Raw genomic sequence first — 27,924 nt, forward strand, 5'->3', positions numbered from 1 at the left:
AAATAAATTAAAAGAAGTGGAAATAGATTTAAATAAAAAAAATTATATATATATAGGGACAATATCGTCATTTTGAATTAACATGAGTCAAGTTGGAAATTTGAGAATCAAACCCATGCACCACCAATCACATTATCTTTTTCTTGAGAAAAACCAATCACATTATCAATAATAATACAAAAATTACGTTATTAATTAATAATTTAATAATAATAAGAAGTTATATAAACATTTATTGATTTAAATTTGGTTAAAGAAAAGTACTTAACTTAATTATAGGATTATGGAGTAATTAATTTCCACAACGTGTAATTAACTGTTAATGGGTCTTCCATTTCTTTTGTTGGGTCAACTGTGCTTCTTCTCTTCTTCTTTCTTCCTCCTCTTTCTCTCTGCATCTCTGAGAAATCTGTGCTGTGCCCATAAGAATTTTCCCTCCTTCTTCAAACCCTTTTGATTACATGTGCTGATTCGTGAACTTCCTGTAAATTTATTGATTTTTTCTTTGCAGTTATGTTCGATTTCTGTGATTTATCTCTTCTTTTTTGTCGATTCTTTCTCCGAATTTTTCCTGGGTCAACACGGTCAGTCCTCTTCTAGCTGTTCTTCCTGAATCCTGCCTGTGATTCAGATCATAAACTCTAGCTTCTGTGATTATTAATTTCGGTCAAAAGGGTGTCTTTGTAAGCAATCCTGACCCTCCCCCTCTTGCCAGAACTTGCCTTGCCCTTATTGTTTTTGCTCTGTTTTTGGATTGATCTTTTGCGATGTTTTTTCGTTCGAGTAAGTTTTGGGTCTGAAGTTCTTTGTAAGCAGTAGTAGTTTGATTCCATTTCTGGCTGTGGAGTTTCGGTTGTCTATGTTTGTCTGATTATTGACGACATAATTGCCACGGATTCGATTAGGTAATAACTGTATTTGTTTCCATATTTGGTTCAATCCGTTGTCGTTCCAAATCCGGTCTTTGGTGTTTTTAGATTCCTTTTGATTTAAGGAACTGGGGCTGGTAAATTTTGCTCAATCTGTATTACTGTTGAGCTTCTTTATTGAGTTAGATTAGTGGAAAAGCGTATTTTAAGCCATGGACAATGCCAGTGATCCCTCCTCGTCCCCAAGTTTCGCCTCATCTTATGTGTCAAATGGGTCCAGTTATACCAACGTTTCTGCCACATTATGCAACGACCCTTCTGCAAATTCTGACCATATGAGCCTTAGCAAGCTAAGTGCAAACCTGGAGAAGCTAGTGGTTGATTCTGACTATGACTACACCGATGCCGTCGTTGTTGTTGAGGGCACGGAGGTGGGTGTTCATCGCTGTCTATTGGCTGCTAGGAGCCAGTTTTTTCATGAGCTGTTTAAGCAGGAAATGGATGGCTCCACCAAGGATGGGAAGCCAAAGTATTGTATGTCTCAGTTGGTACCTTTCGGCAAGGTTGGAATTGAAGCTTTCAAGGTTATTTTGACTTATTTGTACACGGGAAAGCTGAAGCCATCACCACCAGAAGTGTCAACTTGTGTGGACGAGGCCTGTGCCCATGATGCTTGTGGCCCTGCTATTAACTATGCTGTGGAGTTGATGTATGCTTCAGCCACTTTCAAGATGAAAGAGCTGGTTTTGCTTGTACAGGTAGGACTTAGTTGAACATTTTCCCAGATTCATTAGATTTCTTATTCATATTGCTTTGTGGTCGGTTTCTTTTGTGGAATGCTTACTTGGATCAATTGTTTTATTCATTAAATTTCCATAGTCCTTGTTATCAATATGTCGTTTGAGCCCGATACTGTAACTAACTTCCTCTAACATATGTTTACAGATGGAGACTTTTATGGCGAAATCAATTAAAAAAGAAAGTGAAATCGAATGATAGCATTTAGCATAATTGAACTTATTGCTGTTTCTAAGAACGAGATCATTAGCTCTGCTAGTAAATGGTTGCTCTGTATGAATTGACTGTGCATGGGTTACTGGCTAAGGCTATCTTATATGGGCTTGACTTAGGCGGCTTAATAGATAGCTTAATCTGCATAATTTAGTTCACTTAGTTGAATGCCTATACTGTTTTGGCCAAACAAAATCAACTCATTGGGTGCTTCTGGTCGTGATTTGTTTTATAATCTAACTCTCTCTCACTAACTTGTGCAGCGTCGACTCTTGAATTTTGTTGAAAAGGCGTTTGTGGAAGATGTGATGAATATACTGATTGCTGCATCCCATTTTCATCTGGACCAGCTACTCTTCCCCTGCATCCAAAGAGTCGTAAGGTCGGATCTTGACGCCGTGTCTATAGAAAGAGAGCTTCCTGGCGAAGTTGCAAGTGAGATTAAATCACTGCGTATGAAATCTCAGCAAGAGACTGAACCAAATATTGTGGAAGAAGTGGATCTGAATCGCGAGAAGAGAATCAGGAGGCTCCACAAAGCATTGGATTCTGATGATGTTGAACTACTGAAACTTCTTTTAAGCGAATCATCTGATATTACCTTGGATGATGCTTATGCTCTTCACTATGCAACTGGCTATTGTGATCCTAAGGTCATTAAGGAGGTTCTCAATCTAGGCTTGGCAGATCTCAATCTTAAAAACCATCGGGGACAAACGGTTCTTCATGTCGCAGCAAGGCGTAAGGATCCTAAAATCATTGTGGCCCTTTTGGACAAGGGAACCTCTGCACTAGAACCTACAAAAGATGGACAAACTGCTGTTGCAATCTGTCGGAGGCTGACTAGGCCTAAGGATTATAATGAGACGACTCACCAGGGACAGGAATCGAATAAAGATCGGTTATGCATTGATGTGTTGGAGAGAGAGATGCGAAGGAATTCGATTTCTGGTAGCATTGAAATGACAACTCAGGTTTCCCCTGCTGATATGCACGTGATGCTAGACTATCTAGAAAACAGAGGTGATATTCTCTCATTATATATACATTTTTGCTTCCCATCAGATAGCCAATTGAAGTTTTCTTTCCATTAGGATTCTAAGAAGGAAACTCTGAAAATGTATTTAACCTTACTAGCAATGATGCACATGCCCCTTGAAACTTCTAGCTTATAAATTTTCTTATTTATTTGCTTGCTAAGATGTTACAAGGTTAATAAGCACTAGAAAATAGTGGAGAAATTATGCTAAACTTCTTGGACAAAGGAATACGAGGAAGAGTCTGCTTTGGTGTGGAGAGCATGTATTAAAATGAATAACAGTTTGTTCATACTCACACACAGTTAGTGTCAGTAAGAAAGCTCCATGTCAGAAATCTAGTCCCTCACATCATTTGAACTTGTCTTCTCAAACTTCCATTACCTATCATGGAGATTTTATTGGGCTGATTGTTAGTATGTATGCTGGTGCAAATTAGTATGTATGCCGTAAGGGCTGGAAACTTATAAAGTTAATACGTTGATTCAAACTTTATTGTGTTAGTTAATAGACTAATTGACACTTTTCCAGATTGATGTCATATTGATAATATAATGACATTGTATTATGTTAAACTACTGCGATTCTGCTGTTTTGATTACTCAGTAAAAACAATTGTATTCCATGAGTTTAATGTCAATTTTTGTATGATTGATAAACTTCATTAACAAAAAATTTTGAGTTATTAGGATTCATGGCAGTAAAGTCTAATTGAGTTGTATAATTTATGATTTAAGTTGAGCCAAATGTATTTTGAGCTATTACATTGAAGATCAGCTTGAGGAAAAGGTTCAGAGGAGAAATAGGCTACTTCAAACAAAATTCTCTCCATCAAAGCAATGACTTGATCTAACAAACTTTGATCCATGCACTATCAAAATTTTAGTTTTTCTCTCATGGAAGTGGATTTGCTTTGGACCTTTGGTGAATTTTGATTTATCATAATCTAGAAAATGATGCCTTGGATCGGCTCTAATGACAAGAAAAATACAAGATTATGGAAGAATTAATCTTGAAATTGGTGCCTTGATTTCTCTTCCCCTAATGTTGTAAAGCTAATTATATTTTTAATCTTTGACACTCAAATCAAGAACTCAACATTCCGTTCATTTGTTTCAGTGGCCTTCGCTCGTCTTTTTTTCCCTGCCGAGGCCAAGGTTGCTATGGAAATTGCGGATGCGGATTCAACAATAGCATATACTGGCCGTGAATCAGCCAAGGGATCATCAGGCAACTTGCTGAAGGTCGACTTGAATGAAACACCATCTGTAGGAACCAAAAGACTCCAATCAAGAATGCAAGCTCTACTTAAAACAGGTACTTTCAAAACACTCTTAATTCTCTTTGCTAGAGGGGAAAAGAGAAACAAGTTTAATATCATAGTATTTTCTGACGTTTGATATGGAAGAAGGGATTTTACTAACATGAATTGAGATATGAATTAAAATGTGATTTTTTACTATATAATTGGGGTATTTAAATCTTTGTTTTATGCTCATGGCACACCCTACCTCTTAAGGAGGCTTTGCCTACCCAAGATAGCTTTGCCTACCTAGCCCTTATCATCAGGGCTGTTCCTTGAGGGTTAAATTGAATTCTGTTATCAAGTCGACCAATTTCAAACTCATCTATCCCTAATTTTTGTTGAATGGCACAACATTATTTGGTGTTGTAAAAAATTAAAAACTTGAGATTCACGTGCCTCAACCGATTTTAACTAATTCCGCTACCTTCCTAATGCTTTACCTATAAATCTTACATCATGTTAATCACTCAACAGTAATTTGAATCATTTTTAAAATGCTAATCATGTTTATAAAATCTCAAGTTAATCTGCGATGGCATTCAAATGGCTGTTATTACTATCAAGGATGTTCATGAGTTGGCTTGAATGAAGGTTTTGATCTACATGCATTGTTCTAGCCGTTAGATTATCCTATATAACTTTGGTCTCATTTGATAACCATTTTGATTTTGATTTATGTTTTCAAAAGTTAAGTTTATAAACAGTATTTCCATGTATGTGCTCTATTTTTCCGTTCATAATTTTCTCAAATAATCATTAAGCATGCTTAGTACTAAACCTTGATAAGAAATCATCATGGATTAGCCTGTGGTCAATAACAACTCATGTAATTAGTAAATGGTTTAAAAGGGAATGAGTTTAAACCATAGCAGCTAACTACCTCAGATTTAATATACTTCCTTGGCAACCGAACCGAATATAATAGGGCCAGACTCTATCTTCTATCTCTCGATAACATCGGGAATATAGAGTATAGGTCTTGTTGATGTGCAAACTTCTGATATCTCGTAATAATGTAGTTTGTTTCTATCAAATTGAGAGTGTCTGATGAACTCATTTCACAACTGACTGCAGTGGGGACGGGTCGACGTTTTTTCCCTCATTGCTCCGAAGTTCTCGACAACTTCTTGACAGACGACATGCCTGACCTTCTGTTCCTCGAAAAGGGCACCCCAGAAGAGCAGCGAAAGAAGAAGACCCGGTTCATGGAACTTAAAGATGATGTTCAGAAGGCATTCTGCAAGGACATGGCAGAGAATAACCGATCAGGTTTTTCATCTTCCTCCTCATCTTCATCCTCACCAAAAGTGGGTGTAAATCACAAAGTTAGAAGAAAATAGAAGCCAGAGTTGTGCTACATTTTTGTAGGTAACATACAGTTGAAATGTGCCATAGAATTTTCCTTGGAAGGATATTTACAGGAATGTAGAGATGTGCTGTGGCTTTTTCTGTATAATAGGACAAGAATTCCCATCTTGCTTTCTCAACCTATCCTTTCTGTTTTTGGCCTGTAAAATAATTCTTAACTTGTTAGCTTATGGGGAAAAGGAAATTGTGCGCTTTCCTAGTGGATTAAATAGCAATTTCTTTTCTTTATTCTTTTTGGAAATATGGAAAATAGTAAATTTAATACATATCTTGTTCTTGATGTGATCCATGCGAATATTACGAGAAATTATTGGGAGAGACCGCCATAATAAAATTGGTAATTTTATACCATTTGAGGGTAGGCACGTTGTAATAGTCTCATTCAATAATTTTTTAGCCCGAGTTTCTCTTCCTGTTTTTTCTTATTTAAACTTTTTGGTTCAATTTTATAGAGCAACAGGTTTCATGTTTCAAAAGTCTTTTTTTTTAGGAAAAAAATACATGATAATTATCGTTGAATTATATTATATTGACATGTTTCAAAAGTCTTAATTTATGTAACTTGTGAATTGGAATAGACAAATTTACATATTAAACGGTAAGTTTGAAATGACTTTTAGTAGACGGAAAAATATATTTATTCCAACAAAAAGTAATTTTCAAACAATCCGTTTTAAAAAACAGCAGCATACAAGTGTTTTAGAAAATGATGTTATCAACTCAATAATTTTTTTCTTAAAAAAAAAATACATTATCCGTGATTCATGAAACCCTTCCTAGTGGAATTATTAAACAAAATAAAAATGTTACTCTCTTTCGGTTGTGTATTTAGGAAAATAAATAAAAATTATTTTCTTTTCATGTTTTTTTTCCTAAGGAACGATGATTGAACAGAAAAGGAAAAAAAAAAAAGTAAAAAAGAAAATCTTAACAAAAAGCTTGTTAAGAATATAGGCTAAAAAAGACAAATCCAAGAGCTTCCAAATTAATATTTCTATCCTTAAAATAATAATAAAACAAAATAAATATTTCTAAAGTGGATTTACCCAAATGCATATATTGTTGACTATTATCTATTTTGTCATTTCAATTATGGTATAAATAAATGCAAATAGAGTCTCTCTCTATGAAAATTAGGTCCTTTTTTTCACGACTTAGGATAATAAATATGATGATAGTGTTTCTTTTTTTTTTCTTTCAATTAAATTGTCCTTTTCTACTTCTCTTTTTGTATTGATTTATATAAAATTTGACACGGTGAAATGAATAAAAAAAACATCGTACTAAAATCATATAATAGGTCTTTCTTTTAATAATTAAAGTGCATGGAGATTTGAACTCTTGGGTGTTCTTTCCAAATTTTTAATACATTTATATTTGTGAATATCAACATAACTCAACGTTGAAGGCGTGTACTCCTCTCCTTCAAATCTAAATTCTTTCTTTTATTGAATTCAACATGTTAGGTCGGATATTCGAACTTCTAACATTTTGGTGGAAGATATATGTTTTAACTAATTGAGTTTCAAGTTAACATATTCCCGGATAAAAATCAATTAATTATAATAAAAAAAAAGAAAAGCAATATAGTTTGTGGATGAGACAAGAAAAAAAAAAGGTCACTTTTTTTTTTTTTGTTTAAAAGAGGTTATTTAAATTCTACTCCTTTTAATTAAAGGGATTCGTCATTTTGAGGAAATAGAATACTAAAAAATGTCAACTTTTTTTTTTATGTTGTAATTGATATATTAAAGAACTCAGAAAATTAAAATAAAAAAGAAAAAGAATAAATGAAATGTTGTTTGGTCTTAATTGAGAACTTGAGTAAAGTGGGAACTCAATGTAACTACTTTAGCCGGATGAAAAGAAATTTTCACGTCCGATTTTGAAAGGGAGATCCTATAGTAATCCAATCCCGAAAATACAGCATCCTCCAATCAAAATATAAGTCACTGGAAATACTACCATGTCAAAGATTTTTTTAATTGATTTTTAGAATATACTTGGATGATGATTTTAAAAAATCAAGTATACTTGAATCTCTTTTATCAAAATCGTTAATTCTACCATCACTCCTAGACACATCGTAAAGTGATTTCAAACTTTCCTAAAATCAATTTTTTAATTACCGAACATTATAAATGGAAAGGGAAGTGATTTTGACAATAACAAAATAATTTTCACTCCCAATCAATAGAATAGAGGGAAGTGATTTCTGTTTTTTTTTTAAGTTTAGGAAATTGACCATACAAATTTAAGAATTTTTCATTCCATAATTTGTACCAATTCAAGGCTTTTCTTTTGTGAAGTCAATTTGCTTCAAACCACATCTAACATCTAAAATTTACAATTAGCTAAACACATTGAATAATCACAGAAAAGAAAAAAGAAATTAAAAAGAAAAAATCTATCTTGTTGAGGGCCCCACCACAGCTCTTCCAAAGGCTATGGGAAGTGATAGTAGTTTCTTTGCTTTGCCTACATAAGCCCTTTTGGTGAAGTTGTCATAGTCATTTGCTTCAATTGAATCCAATATTTGCTTATAAAGCATTAGAGATGCCCACACTGGCCATCTACTGGCTGCATTCAGCTCTCCAATCCCCTCCTCAGCCTCATCAAACAACCTCCTTGCTCTTTTTATCTGTCCTTTCATGAAACTCCGCCACTTCTCGGTCACTTTCCCTCGGAATATGTCGTCGTCGCACAGCCCCGCCTGTGCCAACTCGTCTTGTGGGAGGTACACTCTTCCCCTCCTAGCACTGTGGGAAACAAAACGTGAGGCAATTCCGCTTGGAAGCAAAACAATTTCGATCGTTCTAGAAAGATAATGGAAGGAAGCTTACTCTTCTCCTACGTCTCTGAGAATGTTAGTGAGTTGATTGGCAAGTCCGAGAGCCAATGCTGCATTGTAGACGCTCTCTACTGAAGCTTTCGACTCGGGTGCTAATCCCATGACAGGAACACTCATGAGCCCTACAGTCCCAGCAACATAGTAGCAATAGAGGTAAAGCTCATCGAAGTTCTCGTATCTTGATTTTCGCAAGTCCAACCTCATTCCTTCGATCATGTCCTTGAAGGGCTGTCGAGACATAATGTATCATTTCATGCTAAGTGGAACAAAACATACGCAGATGTAGCTAGATGATAAAGGAATTTAGACCTCCTGAACTCGAAGCGATAGTAGTTAAATCGTTGTGGCTAGTTTTAATTCAAATGCTTTTGATTAGTTCGAACGTCGGTAACTGCCAATCCAAACTATAGCAAAGAAGAGCTAGAACTCATTTAACGACTGACAAAACGAAGGCAAAAACATCCTCTAAATTGTGATAATTTATTTTTGTTGTTATTGTACTGTAAAAAAAACGTCATAATTTGTTCATTGGGATTTTATTTTTTGTTAAGTTTCACAAGATCTCAGTCATGGCAGCCTAAAGTTCACATATCACAGAGGAAGGAATGCAGAGCAAGGAAAGGAAACATTGTACAATTTTAACTTCTAAACCAAGTGAGTTTACCTGAATGTCGACAGGATATTTTGAGACAGTATCAGAAAGAGCAGCATCATACATATCATACGGTCGACCCTCGAAAAGATCCGTTAGTCTCTTTTCCCATCTCTCGAGAGCCTTGGGGGTGATGTGCGAAGCATTTGGTCCGTCCACAAGCTCATCAGTCCTTCGGCACCACACTGCATTACAGAGAGTTACACTCTTGAAAGTTCAAAAAATGAAGACAACATCAAAAAGAATGTTCAGAATAGTGGATGACAAAGGACATATCAATAGCATTATAAAAAAGGATAGCACAGCAAATATCAGGCCCTGGGATGGTAAATTATGATCGAAAAACAAATAAAAAGTAACAGGATTGGAAATGTAGTGATCGGAAGCTCAATATGTTTGGAGATACTCTCCTCCAGAGAGTCAACTAGATGTATTGAATCAAATTTCTATACGACAAACCTTTGTGGATGTTTCATTCGGATCCACAAGAGAGTCCAACTATATTGCATTGCAAGAATCTATGTTATATTTGAAAGATATTTTATGGATTCTGTCATCTCACTAAGTCGGACTAAATAAAGAGATAATTTCATTCCAGAGTTTTTATGTGTTTCCATGCCCCTTCGAGACCTCTGGAGTATCCTGCTTTCATGCAATTCACAGGGTTCAACAACAAAGCTCTCAAATTGAAAAAATTCTTACTCTCGAAAAAACTACGAAGATAAGTAAGGGGTGGGACATGAACCTAATGCAAAGATTGGGTCCCCGATACTAACGATTATTAAATAAGAAGAATATTGATAAAGAATCGTCTCCAAATTAACTGTCATTTCATATTGTTACCTAACTTAACTACAAATCTTAAAGAAATGATACAAAAGTTACGAAAAAACTTATGATACTACGTGTCTTTTAAAGGAAAAAGCAAAACCAGAATCATCAAGAGAAACTACTAGGAAAGCATGGCTACAATTTGGAGCAATACATTGGCTTTCCACTGCCATGTCCAACCAACAAGCAACTTGGTCTATAGAAATGGAAAAAATTGCAGTAGACAAAAAGATAACATGATGGAGAAAGAGGGCAACCAATACCGTAAATTGCCCACACTGCTCTTTGTCGCTCCGGTGTCATAAGCTGTGTCCCTGAGAATAGCAACGAAAGGCTCAATCAAACAATTATAATTGGGATGTTAAAATCTAACTGGTGTTCTATTCTCCCCATTTTTGCAGATTTGAAAAGTTGAGAAATGTGAATGGTTTTCCAAAAGAATCTCTGATGATAACAAAACTTAGCCTCTTTATAACAATCTAGAACTAACAAGGGGAGTAAAGGGTCAAATTGTTTGAACCCAATTCCAGCCACAGCGAAAGACATCACAATAACAGAAAACATTCCAAAATTGTCATTCTCTGTTCAATTTTCTTGGCAACCCAACAGTTTATATCCCCAAGACAACAACACTAAAAAATTGTCATGGAATTATCAAAACTTGATGGCAGAAACCAAATAGACTTGATCAAACTGAACCAAAAGCATTTCACTCAGAAATGAAACAGTAGCAGAGAGAGAGAGAGAGTGTGTATACCCAAGTAAAATGTTTTGGCGTACTCAGCACAGACCTCACCACAGCGAGCATAGGCCTCAGCCAACAGATTCCCATCTGGGACGCCCTCATTTTGGACGGGTTTTTCCCAATCCAAAGCTTTCTCTCTCTCCCTCTCTCTCTTGGGCTCTCTCACTAGAGCCGCTTGCTTCAGCACCACTTCATAGACCCTTTCTTCAGAGGATCTTGACGAAGGGTTCGCCACAGCCGCAGAGGAAGCTGAAACCCCACCAGAAGAGAAGCTCAATCTGGAGCAGAGTTTGGACCCAGTTGCCCATTTGCTGCTGATTCTAGGCTTGGGGCTCAGCAGAGAGTTTGCATTGACACCAGACATCTCCTCCACAACCAGCCAGAAAACCCCCTCAATATTTTAATTGGGTCTTCTACTTCTCTCTGCAGCTTTTTGAAGCCTTTTACATTTGGGGGGTTTTGAGAGCCAGAGAGATTGAAAGAGAGACAGAGGGTAAATGGGTGACTAGCAATTTTTGACCATTTTGGATTGGGGCAATAGAAAATTAAAAACTTTTCAACTTGTTTTATGGTGGTATTTCAAGGACATGCACCGGCATACGGGAATATGCTGTCTCATCCCAAAGATCAGAAATGGAAGCATTTGTGGACAGAGTTAAAACCTCATATCATCTTTGTCCTTCAAAAGTTTTACTAGGGGCACTAGGATTGTGGTCCTTATGATGGAGTGAATATGGCCTCTACTTGGACCAAAAATAGTAGTTTGTAACTCCAATAAAATTAGCAAAAAAGTAGTGTTAAAAAGGATTGGTGTTAACTGTTTAATTTTATTTTTTTTTTTTATATTCACACTGTTCAGCCCGCTTATGCTCACAGAAAACACACAGGATTTAATTTTTTAAGTAGGTAGCTCCCTCAGGCTTTATATTGACCATTTTGAACCAATGAAGCATCCATGATAGTGTGTTGATTCAATATGATTACTTGATTTAGAGTTTCAAATTCATCATTTATAGTTTTAAATTATTTTTAGAACATGCTCTTGTTTTTTATTTTAGAACTAGTTTTAAGAATCATAATCAGAAATGTTGTAAAAGCTATTATAAATAAAGTCGTAATTTCAAAAGAAGGGATATATTTAGTTATTTTAAAACATATTAAAAAAATTTGGAAAACTTTCTTAAATAGTAATATAAATACATATTTTTCTTAATTTTTAGTCCAAAAAAATTTGTTTCGAACATAATTCTTTAACAAGATCTACATGCCTGATAACGCTCTCAAATAATCATTTTATTACTCTGTTAAAACGGAGGAGGAAAGCATCTTACTAAATTGACTTAATAATATTCGTTGCGAGGAGTAACAGTGTGCTTATTAAAATATGGATGATCTTGAGAATTAAAATAAAGAAAAATGTAATTTTCTACAACGGACTTCTTTTTTCACTTTTTTATGACAAAAAATGTGTAATGAATGAAAATTAAGGTTAAAACTCATTGATTGAATATTTTATAAAAGTTCAAAAAATCAAATTTTCACTCGGAAAATATTTTCTCTAATATTTTTGAAGCAGAGTATTTTTTAAAATAAATTGCCCAACTAAACTACCTTTGAAAAGTCAGCTTAGGCCACCATCCAGGCATGTGAGAGGCACATGGGTGATATAGAAAACTTATGAGTGGGACCCACATTCATTTTTATTTTTAATAATAAAACAACTGTTTCCATCTCAAAACAATTATGTTTGGCCAAAACGTGCACAAGTTTAATCATAATTGACATGTATCTTCAATACGAGTTCAATCTTTCGACACATCTTGTTTGATCGAATTTTAAAGGTGGTTTTGAAATCTTAGTAAATTTTTTAAGGAAACAAGAGGCATTTATAGTTTTTATTTTTTAAAAGAAAATTCAGTTTTCTTTTTAATTTAACTAGAACTTTTTTAAATAAAGTACAAAATAAAGAAAAATAATGGTTCAAGACCTGGTTTTTAACAACCATTTAATGATTAGAAAAATAAGTTGTTTGACTTAAGGAGTAAGCACTAAGATTCTTTAATGATCAAAATGTTTGACAAGATCAATTAGAAGAAACCCAATGCTTTTATTAATTATTAAATTAATGAAACTAATAAATTGAGCAGGGAGAGAACCCTTTATATTTCTAAAATCTAATTGTATTTTAGTTCCTTTCAGGATTGGACGTCCTACCACGTAATTTCCTCTCGCTCGATTTTATTTAAGTTTATTGGTTCGTGAATATCTAAGCCACACTTATGAATGAACGATAATAATATAACGAAAATATTAGATTTACTTTAAAATTATAATGCTATTGTTCCTTCCTACTGTATTAGTATCAAAAATATATTGAAAATATTAAATTTAGTCCAACCTGTTTGTTTCTCTTATGGATCAATAATAGATAAAATTGAATTAATTTTGCGATAAATTGATTGAGTATTTAGTTACATTTTAATTATTTAGAACAAGTTTTTGAGGTTGTAGATTTAAGGAAAAAGGCAAAATGTAAGAGGGATGATTTGCAATATTCCAAGTTGATGAAGTAATAGTAGTTTTGTTTTTTTTTTTTTTTTCATAAAATCAATCATCGTTTCCTTTTCACTTGTTATGGAAAATTGAATTAAAAAATAACTCCAAATCTTTTCAAGTAGAAAATAGGACATTAATTTAACTTTTTTTTCTTCTTTCTTTTTCTAATTTAAATATTTGTTTTTTTTTTTCATTCCCTTCTCCATGTTAATCATGTCTAGTATTAATTTGAAAATAAAATTAAGACTTTTACTAAGAAAATTCATTGATTGAATATTTTATGGAATTTTAAGTAAAATATTTTTGTCACACGTAAATATTAAATTTCTTACCAACCTACCACCATGCATGCATGCGAGAGGCACATGGGTGATGGGTGGTATAGAAAACTTACGATTGGAACCAGCCCATTCACTTTCTAATTTTTAGTGTGTAATTTTGTTTGATTTGATAATGATTTTGTCTTTATTATTTTTAGAAATTAAGTTTAGTTAAATTTTCATTATTTCATTTGTTACTTTTCTTTTAAATACTTTTGGAATTTTAGCCAAATTTTAAGGGAAAAAATGATTGTTTTAAAATGTTAAGCTCATCTGAGGGAGGAATTTTTTTTTTTAATATAACAAATTGGGATATAGGAATTTGAACTTTCGATCTGATTGGAAGGAGTAGGTGGCAATTACGTTGAGTTATACTCATGTTTGGCCACGAACTATTAAGAATATATTCAAAATGTTAAAGTTATCTTCAAATTAAATATTAATTTTAGGATTACAACATTATTTCTTCCCTATTTAATATAACACCCTACCAAATTCGAGTCTACACATAAAGGAAGTATTAAAAAAAATATAATTTGTCCTAACCTAATTTCTTAACTTTTCTGATCTTATCATAATTAAATTTGATTGAGTTTTTGACAATTTTATTTAATATTTAGTTATACTTTATTTATTTAGAACGACGGAAGATGATTTCAAAAAATTCAATATCATATACTAAACGATCAAAGAAAGATAGATAACACATAATTAAATAATTCATTAAAAAATATATTGGTACCTTAATTAATGTTTTTTTCTATTAAAATAACATATCATATCATGTGATTCTTTAAACATATAAAATATAGTTGTTCATTTTTAATTTTTATATATTTTGGTATTTTTACCATTTTTTGTGACGCTCGAATAGAAATGAGTGATATATAGATGAACCGGCACCATATTCGAATCAAAGAGATCTTGAGATCATGGAAGTATGGTTAAAAAAAAAAACTTAAAAGAATTAATAGTTACTGCATATATAACAAAGACACCATTTTTTTTCGACTCAATAAAAAAAACTTCAAAGTTAAGCGTGTTCAACTTAACAATCTATATATAGCGTTGCATATATAATTTTTGCAAATTGGTCCTTTCATCTTTCATGAATTAGAGAGTACAAAGACATGTGGCCAAGGCAAAAGTTATACATTCTACCAATTTTTATGTCTCTCCAAATATTGCATTAGCCTTTCAACTTCTACTCCTATGCAATCTCAATGCCATTTGGGAAAGAAAAATAATCCATCTTAAAAAATTGGCCCAATATCAATTTATTATTGATATATATTCTTTTTAAAGAATATAATATTACATATGAGACGTATATCCATTTTCTTAGAGAAAATAGAGATATCTTACCCACTAAATCATGTCCATATCGACAATAATTAGAAGAAAAAAAATCGAACATGTTGAATTCTATTGATATTAATGTAAAATTTATGGATATTTGTTAGATTTTGATTAATTATTGGTTCATTCTCAACTCAATTAGTACTTAGCTAAAGATAATGTTAATAACTATTGATCTAAATTCTACTAATATTTGACCTATAGACCATGAGATTTTTTTACTACGGTGAAGAAGAAGATTTTAGACCACACTCGTAGTAAAAAATAATCTCATATCTATCTTATAGACCACTGTTTTTTTGAACCGTAGTGTAAAGTGAGATTTTAGACCACAACCGTAATCAAAAGTAGATCAATACACATATGTATAGACATTGGTTTTTATATCCATTGTTTAAAGTAGGATTTTAGACTACTCTTTGTTCTAAAGTCGTAGTCGTAGTCTATTACATATTGTTAAACCATGGTTGCTAAAAATCAAGGTCTGTACATCCGTGCATTTTTTAGACTATGGTTACGTCAATTTCTTGAATATTAGACTACATATTTTTTGAAAAGCGTAGTTGAATGTCTAAAAGCTAGTATAGTCTATTCCATATTTTGTAGTAGTGGTTACTCAATAGATGTTACACGACTAACATATATTACATTACGTGCTCAGCATGTGACAAAGTCGCTCGACATGGCTTAAATTAAACCGTTATAATTTTAAGATAGGTCTTTGTTTAACCATATATTAGTTTGATATATCTAAGTCGTCATACATGGTGGCATGTATTTGCCTTGCGTGAACCAATCTCTACTCAATCCCTACGTGATAGCATTTATTAAGCCTTTAAACATATTCTTTGTCCATAAGAGAATTTTCAACATCTACAATGAGTCTACTAGTAAAATCTAAATTAAAAAAAAACAATAATAATTAAATTAGTGGATTTCTTTTTTGTGAGGGAGGGCGTGAACTTTCGTCTAATACCCTAATTAAGTTGAGCTATGCCCATATTAATATTAAACTAATAGAATTAACAATAGGTAAACATGTCAACCACAGTTTAAGAAAATTTTTTGAAATGTATAAGGACGTTTCTAAGTTGGGTTGGATTGAGTTTTGTAATATTCTAGATCTAATCCAATTGTTTAGGTGGTAGATTCCTAAAACTCGAACAACCTTTGTTAAGTTATAAATCCAACTCAAGCCAATCAATAAAAAATTGGGTTGGATCCGCTAGATCAGGGTTCAATCAAAATTCACACCTCATAATTGTTAGGTAGAGCTATGAAATTGATTACTCCAAGATCCCAAACAACTTGATTCGTACCATTTGGATTTGGGTTTAAAATTATTATTATTATTTTTTTTTGTTAGGAATAGAAAAAGCGAGCTCGAATGAGTGAATCTTAGATTAACAATGCTAATAAAATTTATGATTTTATATTATGTTGGGTTGAGTTAGTTTTTTTTATCTCTTTTTAATGCTCTTAGTATAAGGACAAAATATACGTGTATCTAAAAAAAACTAAATGTATACAATTTTAAAAATTTAGAGACTAAACTTTAACTTATAATTAAATCTATTATATTTTAATACCTTAGAAATATTACAATCACACCCAAAACAAAACAATGAAGAAGAAGGAAAAAAATAATAAATAATAAAATAATAGAAAAGGGGGAACAACAACAAAACATTAACATGAAAAACCACTTATATAATGGGCGACCATCTCATTACTTAATTTAAAATTTCAATATCATGTCCTATAATTAATTGAATTGGTCAATTGATGGAAAATCATTTAATATATTAATTACCATCTAAACTTTCATATCGATGTTAATAGGTCGAGTCATGTCACAATTAGACAAATTTAGCTCTAAATCAAATATTCATGTTATATTTTAAATTTATTCTATCTCAACATTGTAACTCATTGAAAATATATGAAAATGACAAAAATTTTAAATGGATAAATATATAGTTTCGAAAAATATGTTTCTTTTTTTTTTGAAATTGAGACACAAAAGAAACATGGAAAACAAACCAAGTAAAAATGAAAACGTTTTCAACTGAGACCTTATAGTTAAATTCAACATAAAGGTTTAAGTCAGACCTCTTTTGGTTGAATTTTTTAACATCTTACATCAAAGTATTAATTAGGATATTAAATTTTGGTCGACATTTTCATCAACATTTCTACGTGTTCATGAGTTCAACATCAATGTGAGGAGTAAATCGACATTTTCGACAAAATATGAAAATATAAACAAAATATCACTAATATACACATAATATTAATATTAATCCTTTTAAATTTATTTAAAAATGATGAAATATTTATTTGTTAATTTAAATATTTTTTACGGATATCTATCAACATTGACATTTTATCAATATTTTCATCGAATTTCAACGAAATTGAGACATCGACGTTTAAAACTTTGGTGTTAACCTAAATTCTTCGAAGTAATTATTTATTTAAAATTTTCATCAGCAATAATCTCTCATTGAATCTAGTCAAAATGACACAAAATAAATGCAAATAAATTTAAGAAATTTTATTTGGTAACGTTACAAAACCATTTTAAATTTTCAAAAAGAATTGCTTTTGTGACAATAATATCTTGTCTAAAACAAGTCAAATACATTTATTTTATTACCAAAATATGCTGATTGTCTCCACGTGTCAGCATCTGGAAGCGAGTACAAATCAATTCGAGTAGCAAAATAGTAGGAAAGGGAAATGAGACCAACATCTTTCCCTCGTTTTGTGAATTCAAATTTCAAAAAACGACCCAACAACTCTCTCCTCCTCACTGATTGCATAAATCCCAACTCGAAAAAACGAAAAAAGGAGAAAATTTATTACAACCCCACAAGAAAATTTTGAAAGAAAAGTAATACCCAAAAGGAGAGAGGAGATTTTTGTTTTGTTTTGTGCTGGAATCAGGGGTGGGGTGGGGTGCGGTGGGGGGTTTTTCGTTCTTTGGGCGGTGGCGATCATCAATGATATGCTCGCAGTTGCGGCGTGAATTGGGGTTTCTTTGCAGGTCTTTGGTGGGGTTTCTTGATCGATCGGTTTCCAGAGCCATGGGCTGCTTCTTAGATTGCTTCAAAGTCAGAGACGATCGCCATCGGCGTCGACCGTATCTTGTTTCTGACCCTTCTTGTTCGAAGCATGGGGTGCGTTTTCGATCTTTCGATTTCGCTCTTTCTAAATTTTGTAATCCTTCGTCTGGTTCAAGAGGAATTTGAGGGAATGAAATCAAATGGGAAATTTTGTTCCCCTGTTTCTTGGGAAGATTCTGTCCTGATTCTGCTTTTTGAGCTTTTTTCTTTTATTGGCTTTTTCGTATCATGGGTTTCTTCCTCTTCCATTTTGCGGGTTGGGGCTTATATGGTAGCTCTGATAGTTTACTAGAATAAGGTAGCTGATTTTGCTTTGATTGGAATATAACTAGATGTGCAATTTAGGAGATTCTACTCTTCTTTTTTATGTCTTTTTCTAGTTTCCTTTTGTATCTGTTGGAATCAGGGAAAGGTATAAATGGGTTTTTGATCACCTATTGCTTTCCATTTCATGCTTCAGGCACCTGTGGTATCTCGAAATCAGTTGTCATCTCTCTTCCTATCTGAAGGTAGATGTTTGGTTCCTCCATGTTTGTTTCTTATATTCGAATCTGCGGATTCTTACTCCCTTTTGTGTTTTTGTTTTGTTTTTCCAAAGAAAATGAAGATTCCCCAAGGAAGGATACAGATTCCAAGGCTTTTGGATCTCCAGGGTATACCAAGGAGTTGAAGGATCAGGTATGTAACCTTCCCTTCCCAAATTGTGTACGGCTCAGATTACAGTGTGTGTTGACTTTGATGGCTGCTAATGTATCAATGATTCAACCTGGTGAAATGCAAGTGATAGATACTATGAGTCCAAGTTTCCAATGGAACCTATGTTTCAAAATTCCTTTGTTTACTGAAGATTCCTTACTCCTGCTTCCTCCCACCTTTTTTATTTTTTTGCAAATGCTCAGACTGCTCTTCAATTCCTCAAATCTTATTCTTGTCTCTTGACTTGGATCGTATATGTTAATAAGCTACCTTAAAGAAATGAATCTCCAATTTTGGTGTACTATTATAGTCCTCTTGTTGAAGTGAACATTAATCTGCAGGCCAAATTTCTCAAGGCTTGTGGGACTATAGTGGAGACCCCAACTGAAATTCGGAAAGCATCTAGAAAACTTTTGGATTCCCCTCGTGATGGCAGAGACATGGAACCTCCAAAGTACCAATCACTTCCGAACGCATCCACCGAAACACATCTGGATTTTACCCATACACCTGCCAAGAATTTGAAAGAGTGGGGGAATGAGTCAGGTTCTGCTGAACGTACGCCTAGCAGGTTGTAATATATCTGAAACAACATATATTTTGAGTTAGTTTGCATGGTCATCTTATTGCTTGATGCACTAGCAAATTATCCATGAGTATTCTGCTATCTATTCCCGCAAGAACTGAAGAACATGGTATAGTTTTGATAGGAAAATGTGCAAATTTTGTCTGATATACTGGCTGAATTTAGTATGGTATTTACTATCTCATCTTTTTGAAATAGCTGCAGAAATCCTATGCTGAATTTAGTTCAACTTTCCTTTTACCTTTAAGATCAGACTTAGATATCATTCTAACAAAACTGGGTTCCTGTCACATTATGGAACTTGTTGATTCTACAGCTGTACTACCAGTGAACGGAATACTAAAAGAATCTCTGCTTACCCCACTGAAGGCAGTGAAACTGGAAGTGTTATTACCTCGGTAGCTGCTCTTAATAGTCCTGATAATGTGATGACTACCTGCCGCAGTAAATCCGTACGTTTTGAATGTGATATAAACGAATCTCTCAGCCGAAGTTCATCTGGAAATGGAAGAGAACAAGTGAAGGAATTTGATTCATCGGATAGTAATAGAAGTGTATCGAAGCAATCACCTTATCCAACCCCTCTACAGCTATCTGATGGAATGCAAACTCCTGGAACTGTTTTTCCTGCAAACTTGGATCGTGGAAAAGCAAGAATCAGGGCCCAGTACGTTTATTCAGTTATGAACCCGGTTGAAAGTGCCTCTCAGTTGAAGGCACTGAAGGAACAAGATTCTTACCTGGAAGGACTTTCAAGAGAAATGAGAGAATCCCTTGAAGAGCCTGAAATTATGACACCTATGCCAGAAAGGAATGTGAAAGCAAATACACATGAGGACTTGATGGTGGAAGCAAGCTTGTCTGCTTGGTTGAAACCAGTAGCTATTCAAGATGATGGCAGTAAGAAATTTGGAGCTGAATATCGGCCAAATCGTGTTGGAAGAACTGCAGGGGACAGGCCAATCATAGGGATGGTTGCTGCTCACTGGAACGAGGATGAACCTGCTCAAGTCTCACCTAAGGAATGGGATGGGAATGGAATCCCAAATTCGACCAATAAGTACAAGGAGGTAATTTTACGACTGCTTTTGAAAATTTCCATTTGGTACGAACTTTTAAATTTGTTTGTTAACAGATTGTTTTCCTGTTAGCAGGATCAGAAAGTGAGTTGGCATGCAACTCCATTTGAGGAGAGGCTAGAGAAGGCACTATCAGAAGAAAGCATAGTTACAAGGTACTCTACTCTCTCTTGCTATATTTTATTCTAGGAGCTAAACAACTACTTTCCACTCGAATTTTCAACTGATAAGATTTATCATTAGACGTGATGCACCTACCAATGGAAGAATAACAAACTTGAGTGTGTTAAATGTTTATAGAGTCACGGGTCTCAACTTACTGAATTAAACACCGTAGTTCTTTGGAAGAAAGTGGTGGAGCAATCTCAAACAAACTCAAAATAACCCAGAAACAAGTGAAGACAATCTTTGTTTTCGTCTCTGCACAACGCTATATGTTTGATACTCCAAGTAGAAAGTATTAGAATAGAATAGCTTGAACCAGTTAATATTCGAGAGAATTTTGAATTCTGGTGTGTTCAGTCGAGGAAAATCTATCTCGAATACTGAGTTTCGATTGTAATATAATGCAATTGGATTCAAGTTTGATCGTTCCCATATATTCTCAATTCTAATGATTCGATAGGCATGATTTTAGAGTTATTACTTTTGTCAGTAATTCAACAGATAGTCCTAGAGTGAGTTAGAGTGAGTTTGGGATGGGACTGACTTTTGAAAGAAGGTTTTTTTTTTTTCAATAATCACTTTTAGATTCAAAAGCACTTCATAAGGTGTCTGAAGGTGATTCTTGTAAATTTGAAGTTAAAAACCTATGAAATTGTTTCAGAGCTTTTAATTCCCCATTGTGTACATGAATGTGCAGGAAGAATTTTCAAGGAAAGCTAGTAGCTTTTGATGAGGAAGATGATACAGCACTTTCACGGTTGCAATCTTCAATCCAACCCAGTTCAGTGGTATCGTACTGATAAAATTCCATCCCCAGTTGAATTGAATGGATTCTTCAATACTGCCAAAGTGAAAGTGATTGATTTCTGTAATCCATATTTTTGGAAGCTCTGTCATAATCACAGGTCAGTTGAGAGATTTTCCACAACGCAATGGAACAGGAAAGTGACTGAATGAATGTTCCACAGTTTACCTTTTTGTAAATGTAGTCTCTACAATTTCTTGTTTTATGGGTTTGAGCTTGTAAACCTTTTTTGGTAGTTGAAAATGAATGGAGTCGTTGCTTATAAACTTTATTTGAAATGTTATGGAACATTGAAGTTGACCCTACATCATTTAGTTTGGGTAAGATCTTTTGAATTGTTTCAATTTTGTGCAAGTTCAGGAAACAAACACTTATACAATTTAATCTTCCGTACTTGTTTCTTGTTTTGAAACATTCAAGTATTTGTTCACAAAATCAAATCTTTCTTTTGTTCTTGTTTTCAATTTTTTTCCAGTAAATACCGGTGAAGTTTGAACTTCGCGTGGTGGAAAGGTCTTTGCAGTTTGCATCTTCCTATCTAACAAAGAAGGGGAGCGGACAACAAGTTAGAGGACGTTGCAGAATCACGTGATCCATTTGTACCATTCCCTAATTGAAGCAATTTTGAAAGCATTCAAAACATCCCCTATCTTTCTATTTAAATATTATTTTATCATTTTCACTTTTAAAATATAACATAAATTTTTTTAATTCATAATTTTAGAGAACAAGAAACAAAAATAGATTATCAAACATGTTTCTTTTTTCCATTAAAACAACAATATTATTGCCCACACGAGCTTAGCTTAGCAGTACTGACATCTGTCTCCAACCAAGTCATAAGTTCGAATCTCTAAAATTCTTCGATAGGTATGATTTTATTTCAGTAGTATCCCATCAAAATGTACATATCGATCAATATCCATATTTGTGACAAGTAACCTCATTAGTTCCTAAAAATTGAAGGAAAGGTTTCATAAACCAACATTAGACTGTTTTTGTGGAGAAAAACTAGTAAAAAATATGGCAAGAAGAACATTTGCCCTGCCCACTGAAGAAGGGTAAGAACTTGAGGGGGCCTAGATTGATACAAGTCACACTCTAAACTAATTACATTACTCTAATTTTTATTAGTTTAGGAACTATCCAAGAAAGGATTTAAAAGAAAAGACATTGCTTCTGTAAAAAGTTCAGATGCCATCAATCACAGTCAGTACTCTTGGGGGAAGATATTCTGTAAAAACAACAGCAGGAATGAAGCTAAGTATCAATTAAAAAAACACTCATCAATGTTGTCTTTCTAGCTTTACATCTCCTGGCTCTCTACACAACAGTAAAAATAATCGATTAATTGGCTCACACGACAAGACGCATTCTGTTAAAACTTAAGCATCTAACATCCAGAAATGTACACCACATCACCAACATCAGATCAGTCAGTCAAATAATTTGAAAATTACTCCCACAGAAGAATGCAAAAACAGTGGGCATTTTTCTTAACTGGGTGCTGTGTATTGTTTACTTGACAGTTGACATGCATTTTTTCTTCTTTGTTTAAGGCTGATGTGCAGGGTTCACATCTTGCTCATGATGGCTGCTGACTGGTTGGCTAACAACAGTGATATCTAAGCTGCTTCCTTCGGTTTCTGCAGCGATTTCTCTAACGTCGGCGATTCTTGATTCCGTTGTCTGAATATCGCTCCATTCCCCATCTCCAATCGGTTGTAGATTAACCTCACCAGAGACTGGTATTGCCCTAGAGTCGTCACTCAAGCATGCTTTGTCCACGTTATCGTCTGATGAGTCAACGTGCTTTGTTAGCAGAGAACTACCATTACCTGGGCAAGACTCCATCTTCTCCTCAAAAACTTGTATATGTTGTCTGCGAGGCAGAGAAAATAACACATTTGACTTTAGTAGCCACCAAAAGTCACATCACATGAATCCTTTCAAATCAAGTTAACAGATCCTAAAGATGATACATTTTCAACGATAAAATTTAAGATACAATATTGATCCATGTGGAGTTGAGAGAACAAATGAGGATCCATTTATGGTCTCGTCTTTTTTAAAAATAGGGTGGCTTGCTAACAACTTATTTGTTTTTCTTATCTACTTTTAAGAAACTTCTTTTTTTATTTATGAGACTCAGAAAACTTTTTCTTTTTCTTTTAAGTTTTAAAATATGGCTATGATTTAAAAAGGGGGGGAAAAACAAAGCAGAAATTGTTGGTAAACAACCTTATTTTTAATAGTACCCAGATAAATAATGGCTAAATAAATGTATCTACAAAATATGTGCAAAAAGGCCTAGATTGATCAAGAGGGTAACAACTCCAGTGAAAGAGGAGCTTGTTGCTTTAAGAGAGAGAAAAAGAGTAACACTGCTACGTCTAAGTAGGAAACTCTAAAATGGGAAAGATGATAAACCTCTGAATTTGTGCTTGTAACCTATTTATGTATGCCATAAGCTCCTGCTTCTCCTGCAAAGCAGCTACCTCTTTCTGTTTAGCCTCCTTTATTCTTGCTTCAGCATCTGTCTCTGCAACCCTGACTTTTTCCTCCGCTCTCACGACAGCGCCTTCTAGAATCACAACCTGCTCTCTAGCTTTTGCAAGCTCAGACCGCCACATATGTGCTTCCTGATTAGCAGCATCTCTTTGTTTTATCAACTGATCTCTTTCTCTACTCATATCAGTTAATCTTGCTTCAGATTCTTTAATCTGGAAGTGGAAGTGAAAATCATAAACATAACAGTTAATAGAAATAAAATACATATCAAGGAAGCCATAATGATTGGTAGGCCATAGGCCCATCCTCAAATTCTAATTAAGTGTTGCATAATAAAGAAGGCAATACCTTCAACATGGATGCATCCAGTTGCTTCTCTGAATCTTCTTTTATACGTTGGATTTCTGCACAAACAATTTTCCTTTGTTTATCCATCATATGGGCTGCAGAAGCGGCAGCCTCAGCTGCTTCAGCAGTCTCAGACAATTTTTCAGCTATATCATTTATTGTTGAATCTCGTGCACGAAGATCGCGAGCCAAATTCTGTAGTTCCTCATCCTTAACTCGTAGTGTCTCCTGTATAAGAATGGAGATGAACACTGAGAACAATATATAGGTGAATGAAATGCCAGAAAGGCTTACAGCTTACTATATTCATAGTTCATCACATCTCAAGCAAATCGAACCTCATACAAGGATTATGATTCTTGCACAACCAACATGATCCAAAACAAGGATATATTCCAGGTGGTTACACCTGAGTCATACCTTTATCTAGAAAGGACCAATAACCTAAATAAATTATCAACAAATTTTAAAATCATCCACTAAAACAGAGTAGAAATGATTAAGAATAAAATGAATATAGAAAGGGGTTGATTGTAACACATTCCAACCATTGTGATAAACCCAGCACTTCGTAACTTATACAGATAAAAACCTATATTATATGGAGGTTCCATCAACCTCCAGAATTTGGCATGGGACCACATATTGACCTACTATCAATGGCAAATAGCAGAATAATAAAGTGCAAAAAATAGATTTAGAACTGAATTCATCGTGTCAGAGGAGCATAATGCATCAATCTTACTCCAGTTTTTATATTTCTAATTTGCACATAGGCTGGAATAAGAGGCAAACTTCTTCCAGAAGAAATGAAACATTCCACACCTTGAGCTAAACTAACGTGGAGAAGCAGCTCAGTATGGAGGAAAATATCAGACATGCATTCCAAATATGGTCACATATGCTTTACCTTCATAATTGCTAAATCATCCATTGGGCCATCAGTTATTTTATTTGCCACAATTCCCAGAGTATTTCTTAAAGAAATCTGCATTGCTTTTTCAATTTCTTTGGAACTCTCCTGGGCAATTGAATTGGCAGCAGCAACTACTGTGGCCACTGTTCCCAATTTTGCAGAGCCATTGCCACTCAAGGAATTTACAGCCTCTTTATGGGCCTTAAGAACCAACTGGGTTGCACTGATTGGAGAAAGTCAAAACAATAATATTAAGACATATTGTCAGGCATACTATGAATCTAATGAAAATAGGGGAAAAATTATCAATTTGTTTCCTTAAATAAGGTGAATCGTTATGTCATAGAAAATAAGCCAATCATGGGGAGTCATCAAACAATGTTAAGAACAGTCTTTGGGTTGAAATAGTGTTTTCTGAAAACTGAAACCAGACTGTTGTACAGATATTAAAACTCTTTTACAAGAGGTTTAGAGGGAAAGAAATAGAAGAATCTTTGATGACAAGCCTAGAAGTTTATGTGATTTCTGGGATATTAAATGGCGTCTTGCTTCTTATCAAAATGGCTTCTTGCTTCTAGTTGGTATATTCTTTCCAATAACTCTTGAAGTTATAGACCTTGATTTACTTTCGCCAATTGGGATGCATTTTTCAAAGCTCCTTGATGGCAGGGAGATTTCTCATCTTCCCATTCTGTGTTTTTATTAGGGAATATATTGTTTCATATTAAAAATAAAAACATTTCGGTTGGCCAAAAAGAAATTGGTTTTTACCTAATCAAGATTGTGGCCATTTGCAGGTTATACATCAATTAGTTTGCTATTCTATATGCAATAAATGATAATTGGTATTGTAGTTATTAGTTTGTTTCAAGAGGATAACTTACCCTCTTTTTCTGCAACAAAGCATATACTCCAATAATGGTTTAGAAAATGTCACTTCATGTATGTAGGAGCTTACAGACGTGACAAATCATTGTGCATGTAAAGGAATGGAAATAATTGGGTCTTGCGTGGGTTCATTATGATATTGCACAAAGAATGTCACTGATAGGACGCGTGTTTGAATGACTTACTGCAAAGTAGACACCCAAGCTCTAGCTGCACCAGGAGTCTCTGCACAGAGAAAGTAATCTTGCTTCTGGGGGGTACCAATATCTGAAGGTATGGTTAAGAAATTTTAACATTTCAGTAGATCAGTTCAGATATAACATTTTCATTTGGATCGACAAGACTAACATTTGAGTAAACTTTTTCTACCAATTAACAATGCAATAAAGTAGGAAAATAATGAGGATACAGACACAGCAACCATCATACTTTGGTAGCCCACTAAAATAAAAGAATTTTGAAGAAAAGAAAAGATAAATTAGTAACAATCAAAGCCATAATGACTAGAGAAAAGTACTAGATGAGAATTATAAATTAGCTTTAGAAATCAGACTTACTGGAAATTCACAGGAGAAACAGTAATATTGCTATTTGCATCAAATATAATGGTTCCTTTGATAGTTGCCTCATTTCTCCTAATTCTATAGCAGAAAGTTGCAAAAGAAAGAAAAAGTAAAAGAGTTATTGCCAATGTGATACTATACTCAAACCAAGCAGGAGAGAAAAAGAAGTGTAAATATTGGAAATCTAGTTACTTGTATTCCATTTTCCCTGTCGTTGGGTCCAAAATAACCCATCGCTCATTCCATTTCCTCAACTGTAAACATCGAAACAGAGAACACCATATTAGCAAGGGTGAAGAGCTCATTGCTATTGAAATGCAGTCTCAGACCAAAAGATGCGGATAGGACTGATCATTAAATGTGAGCATGATTCTACATTGGCGCACCGTAAAACAGTCTTGAGAAAATTAGCACATCAACAGCCATATTCAAAATCACACATTTGTAGACAGCTAAAGCATGAACATCGGTATTTCTCACATTTCTTGTTGACCGTCATCTTAAGTTCTTGATGAGTTCAATGAACCCTAATTAATCAAGTCCCAAAACATCACTAAAACCAGTGTAATTTCCCCAATTAAAGACCGGCCTCATGGGAAAATTTGAACCCTTTTCAAATGGAAAATCAATGTCAAACGAGTTATCAGCGAAAGTTGCCCTACCTTAATCATGACAAGCGGAAACTAAGTATACCACCCAGGGAGGGGAGGGGGTGGCAAGAAAAAGAAAGAAATAAAGAAAATTTCTCCCAAATCAATAGAATACCTAAAACTATCCCGCTTTGCCAAACAGAAACCCCATGAGCAATTTGCCCCCAATTTAGAGACCAAAAATTCGACGAGAAAGATTCAAATGAAAGCGCCAAACCCTGCCAATTTCAGTAGTAAACACCCATTCAAAACACAAGAGAGAAAGCGAGCCGCAATTGTTAAATTAATGATCGTACTGTTTCAGATCGCTTGAGAAGGGGACCCTGCAACAAATTCCGACCAGACCCAGAGGTCAGCTGCCGCTTGATCTTCTCCAAGCTGTTCCCGGCATCTTCCGCTCTCTGCTCCGACAAGCATCACAAATTCAAAACATGTTGAGCACAAAAACATCATACACCGCAAAAACGAAGAGACACCCACCGGAATTGCACCATTAGAGGCCATAATGGATCGGAATCGGGTGGCCGAGCTACCAAACAACAAGCAATTCACTATCGGAGGAAATTGGCGTATGTATTGGATTCAAGCTGCGATTTTTGTCTAATTCTTCGATCGAGATTTCCGCCAAACGCTTCTTCTTAGGTTTGCTTTCTGGACTTTCAGTTGGGACTGTTATTATCCCTC

At 34.3% G+C, this 27,924-nt stretch overlaps 4 protein-coding genes across 4 annotated transcripts; 2 read left to right on the top strand and 2 right to left on the bottom strand.

Annotated features, from left to right (window-relative positions):
- Nucleotides 1–329: 329 nt before the first annotated feature.
- Nucleotides 330–5,857, top strand: LOC111008207 (BTB/POZ domain and ankyrin repeat-containing protein NPR1). The gene is made up of 4 exons (XM_022280837.2): nucleotides 330–1,627; nucleotides 2,144–2,903; nucleotides 4,037–4,234; nucleotides 5,298–5,857. The coding sequence occupies exons 1-4, from the start codon at nucleotides 1,082–1,084 to the stop codon at nucleotides 5,561–5,563; spliced, it is 1,770 nt and encodes a 589-aa protein (XP_022136529.1). The 5' UTR covers nucleotides 330–1,081; the 3' UTR covers nucleotides 5,564–5,857.
- A 1,974-nt stretch (nucleotides 5,858–7,831) lies between these two features.
- LOC111008208 (phytoene synthase 2, chloroplastic) lies at nucleotides 7,832–11,215 on the bottom strand. The gene is made up of 5 exons (XM_022280838.2): nucleotides 10,683–11,215; nucleotides 10,189–10,239; nucleotides 9,107–9,279; nucleotides 8,435–8,670; nucleotides 7,832–8,350 (listed from the first exon to the last, which is right to left on the bottom strand). The coding sequence occupies exons 1-5, from the start codon at nucleotides 11,032–11,034 to the stop codon at nucleotides 7,999–8,001; spliced, it is 1,164 nt and encodes a 387-aa protein (XP_022136530.1). The 5' UTR covers nucleotides 11,035–11,215; the 3' UTR covers nucleotides 7,832–7,998.
- A 6,539-nt stretch (nucleotides 11,216–17,754) lies between these two features.
- JASON (aspartyl/glutamyl-tRNA(Asn/Gln) amidotransferase subunit) lies at nucleotides 17,755–21,669 on the top strand. Its single transcript, XM_022281224.2, has 7 exons — nucleotides 17,755–18,087; nucleotides 18,494–18,542; nucleotides 18,632–18,711; nucleotides 19,071–19,300; nucleotides 19,632–20,385; nucleotides 20,470–20,549; nucleotides 21,257–21,669. The coding sequence occupies exons 1-7, from the start codon at nucleotides 17,911–17,913 to the stop codon at nucleotides 21,357–21,359; spliced, it is 1,473 nt and encodes a 490-aa protein (XP_022136916.1). The 5' UTR covers nucleotides 17,755–17,910; the 3' UTR covers nucleotides 21,360–21,669.
- Nucleotides 21,670–22,615: 946 nt separating this feature from the next.
- SWAP70 (Pleckstrin homology (PH) domain-containing protein) lies at nucleotides 22,616–27,916 on the bottom strand. Its single transcript, XM_022280918.2, has 10 exons — nucleotides 27,721–27,916; nucleotides 27,537–27,641; nucleotides 26,783–26,844; nucleotides 26,585–26,668; nucleotides 26,437–26,468; nucleotides 26,213–26,294; nucleotides 25,134–25,362; nucleotides 24,224–24,451; nucleotides 23,795–24,087; nucleotides 22,616–23,246 (listed from the first exon to the last, which is right to left on the bottom strand). Exons 1-10 carry the CDS (start codon nucleotides 27,742–27,744, stop codon nucleotides 22,919–22,921), a joined length of 1,467 nt encoding a protein of 488 aa, XP_022136610.1. The 5' UTR covers nucleotides 27,745–27,916; the 3' UTR covers nucleotides 22,616–22,918.
- Nucleotides 27,917–27,924: the final 8 nt, after the last annotated feature.

The sequence above is a fragment of the Momordica charantia genome (assembly GCF_013281855.1).
Source record: "Momordica charantia cultivar OHB3-1 chromosome 10 unlocalized genomic scaffold, Mcharantia_2.0 BLBB01000010.1, whole genome shotgun sequence".
NCBI classification, from domain to species: domain Eukaryota; kingdom Viridiplantae; phylum Streptophyta; class Magnoliopsida; order Cucurbitales; family Cucurbitaceae; genus Momordica; species Momordica charantia.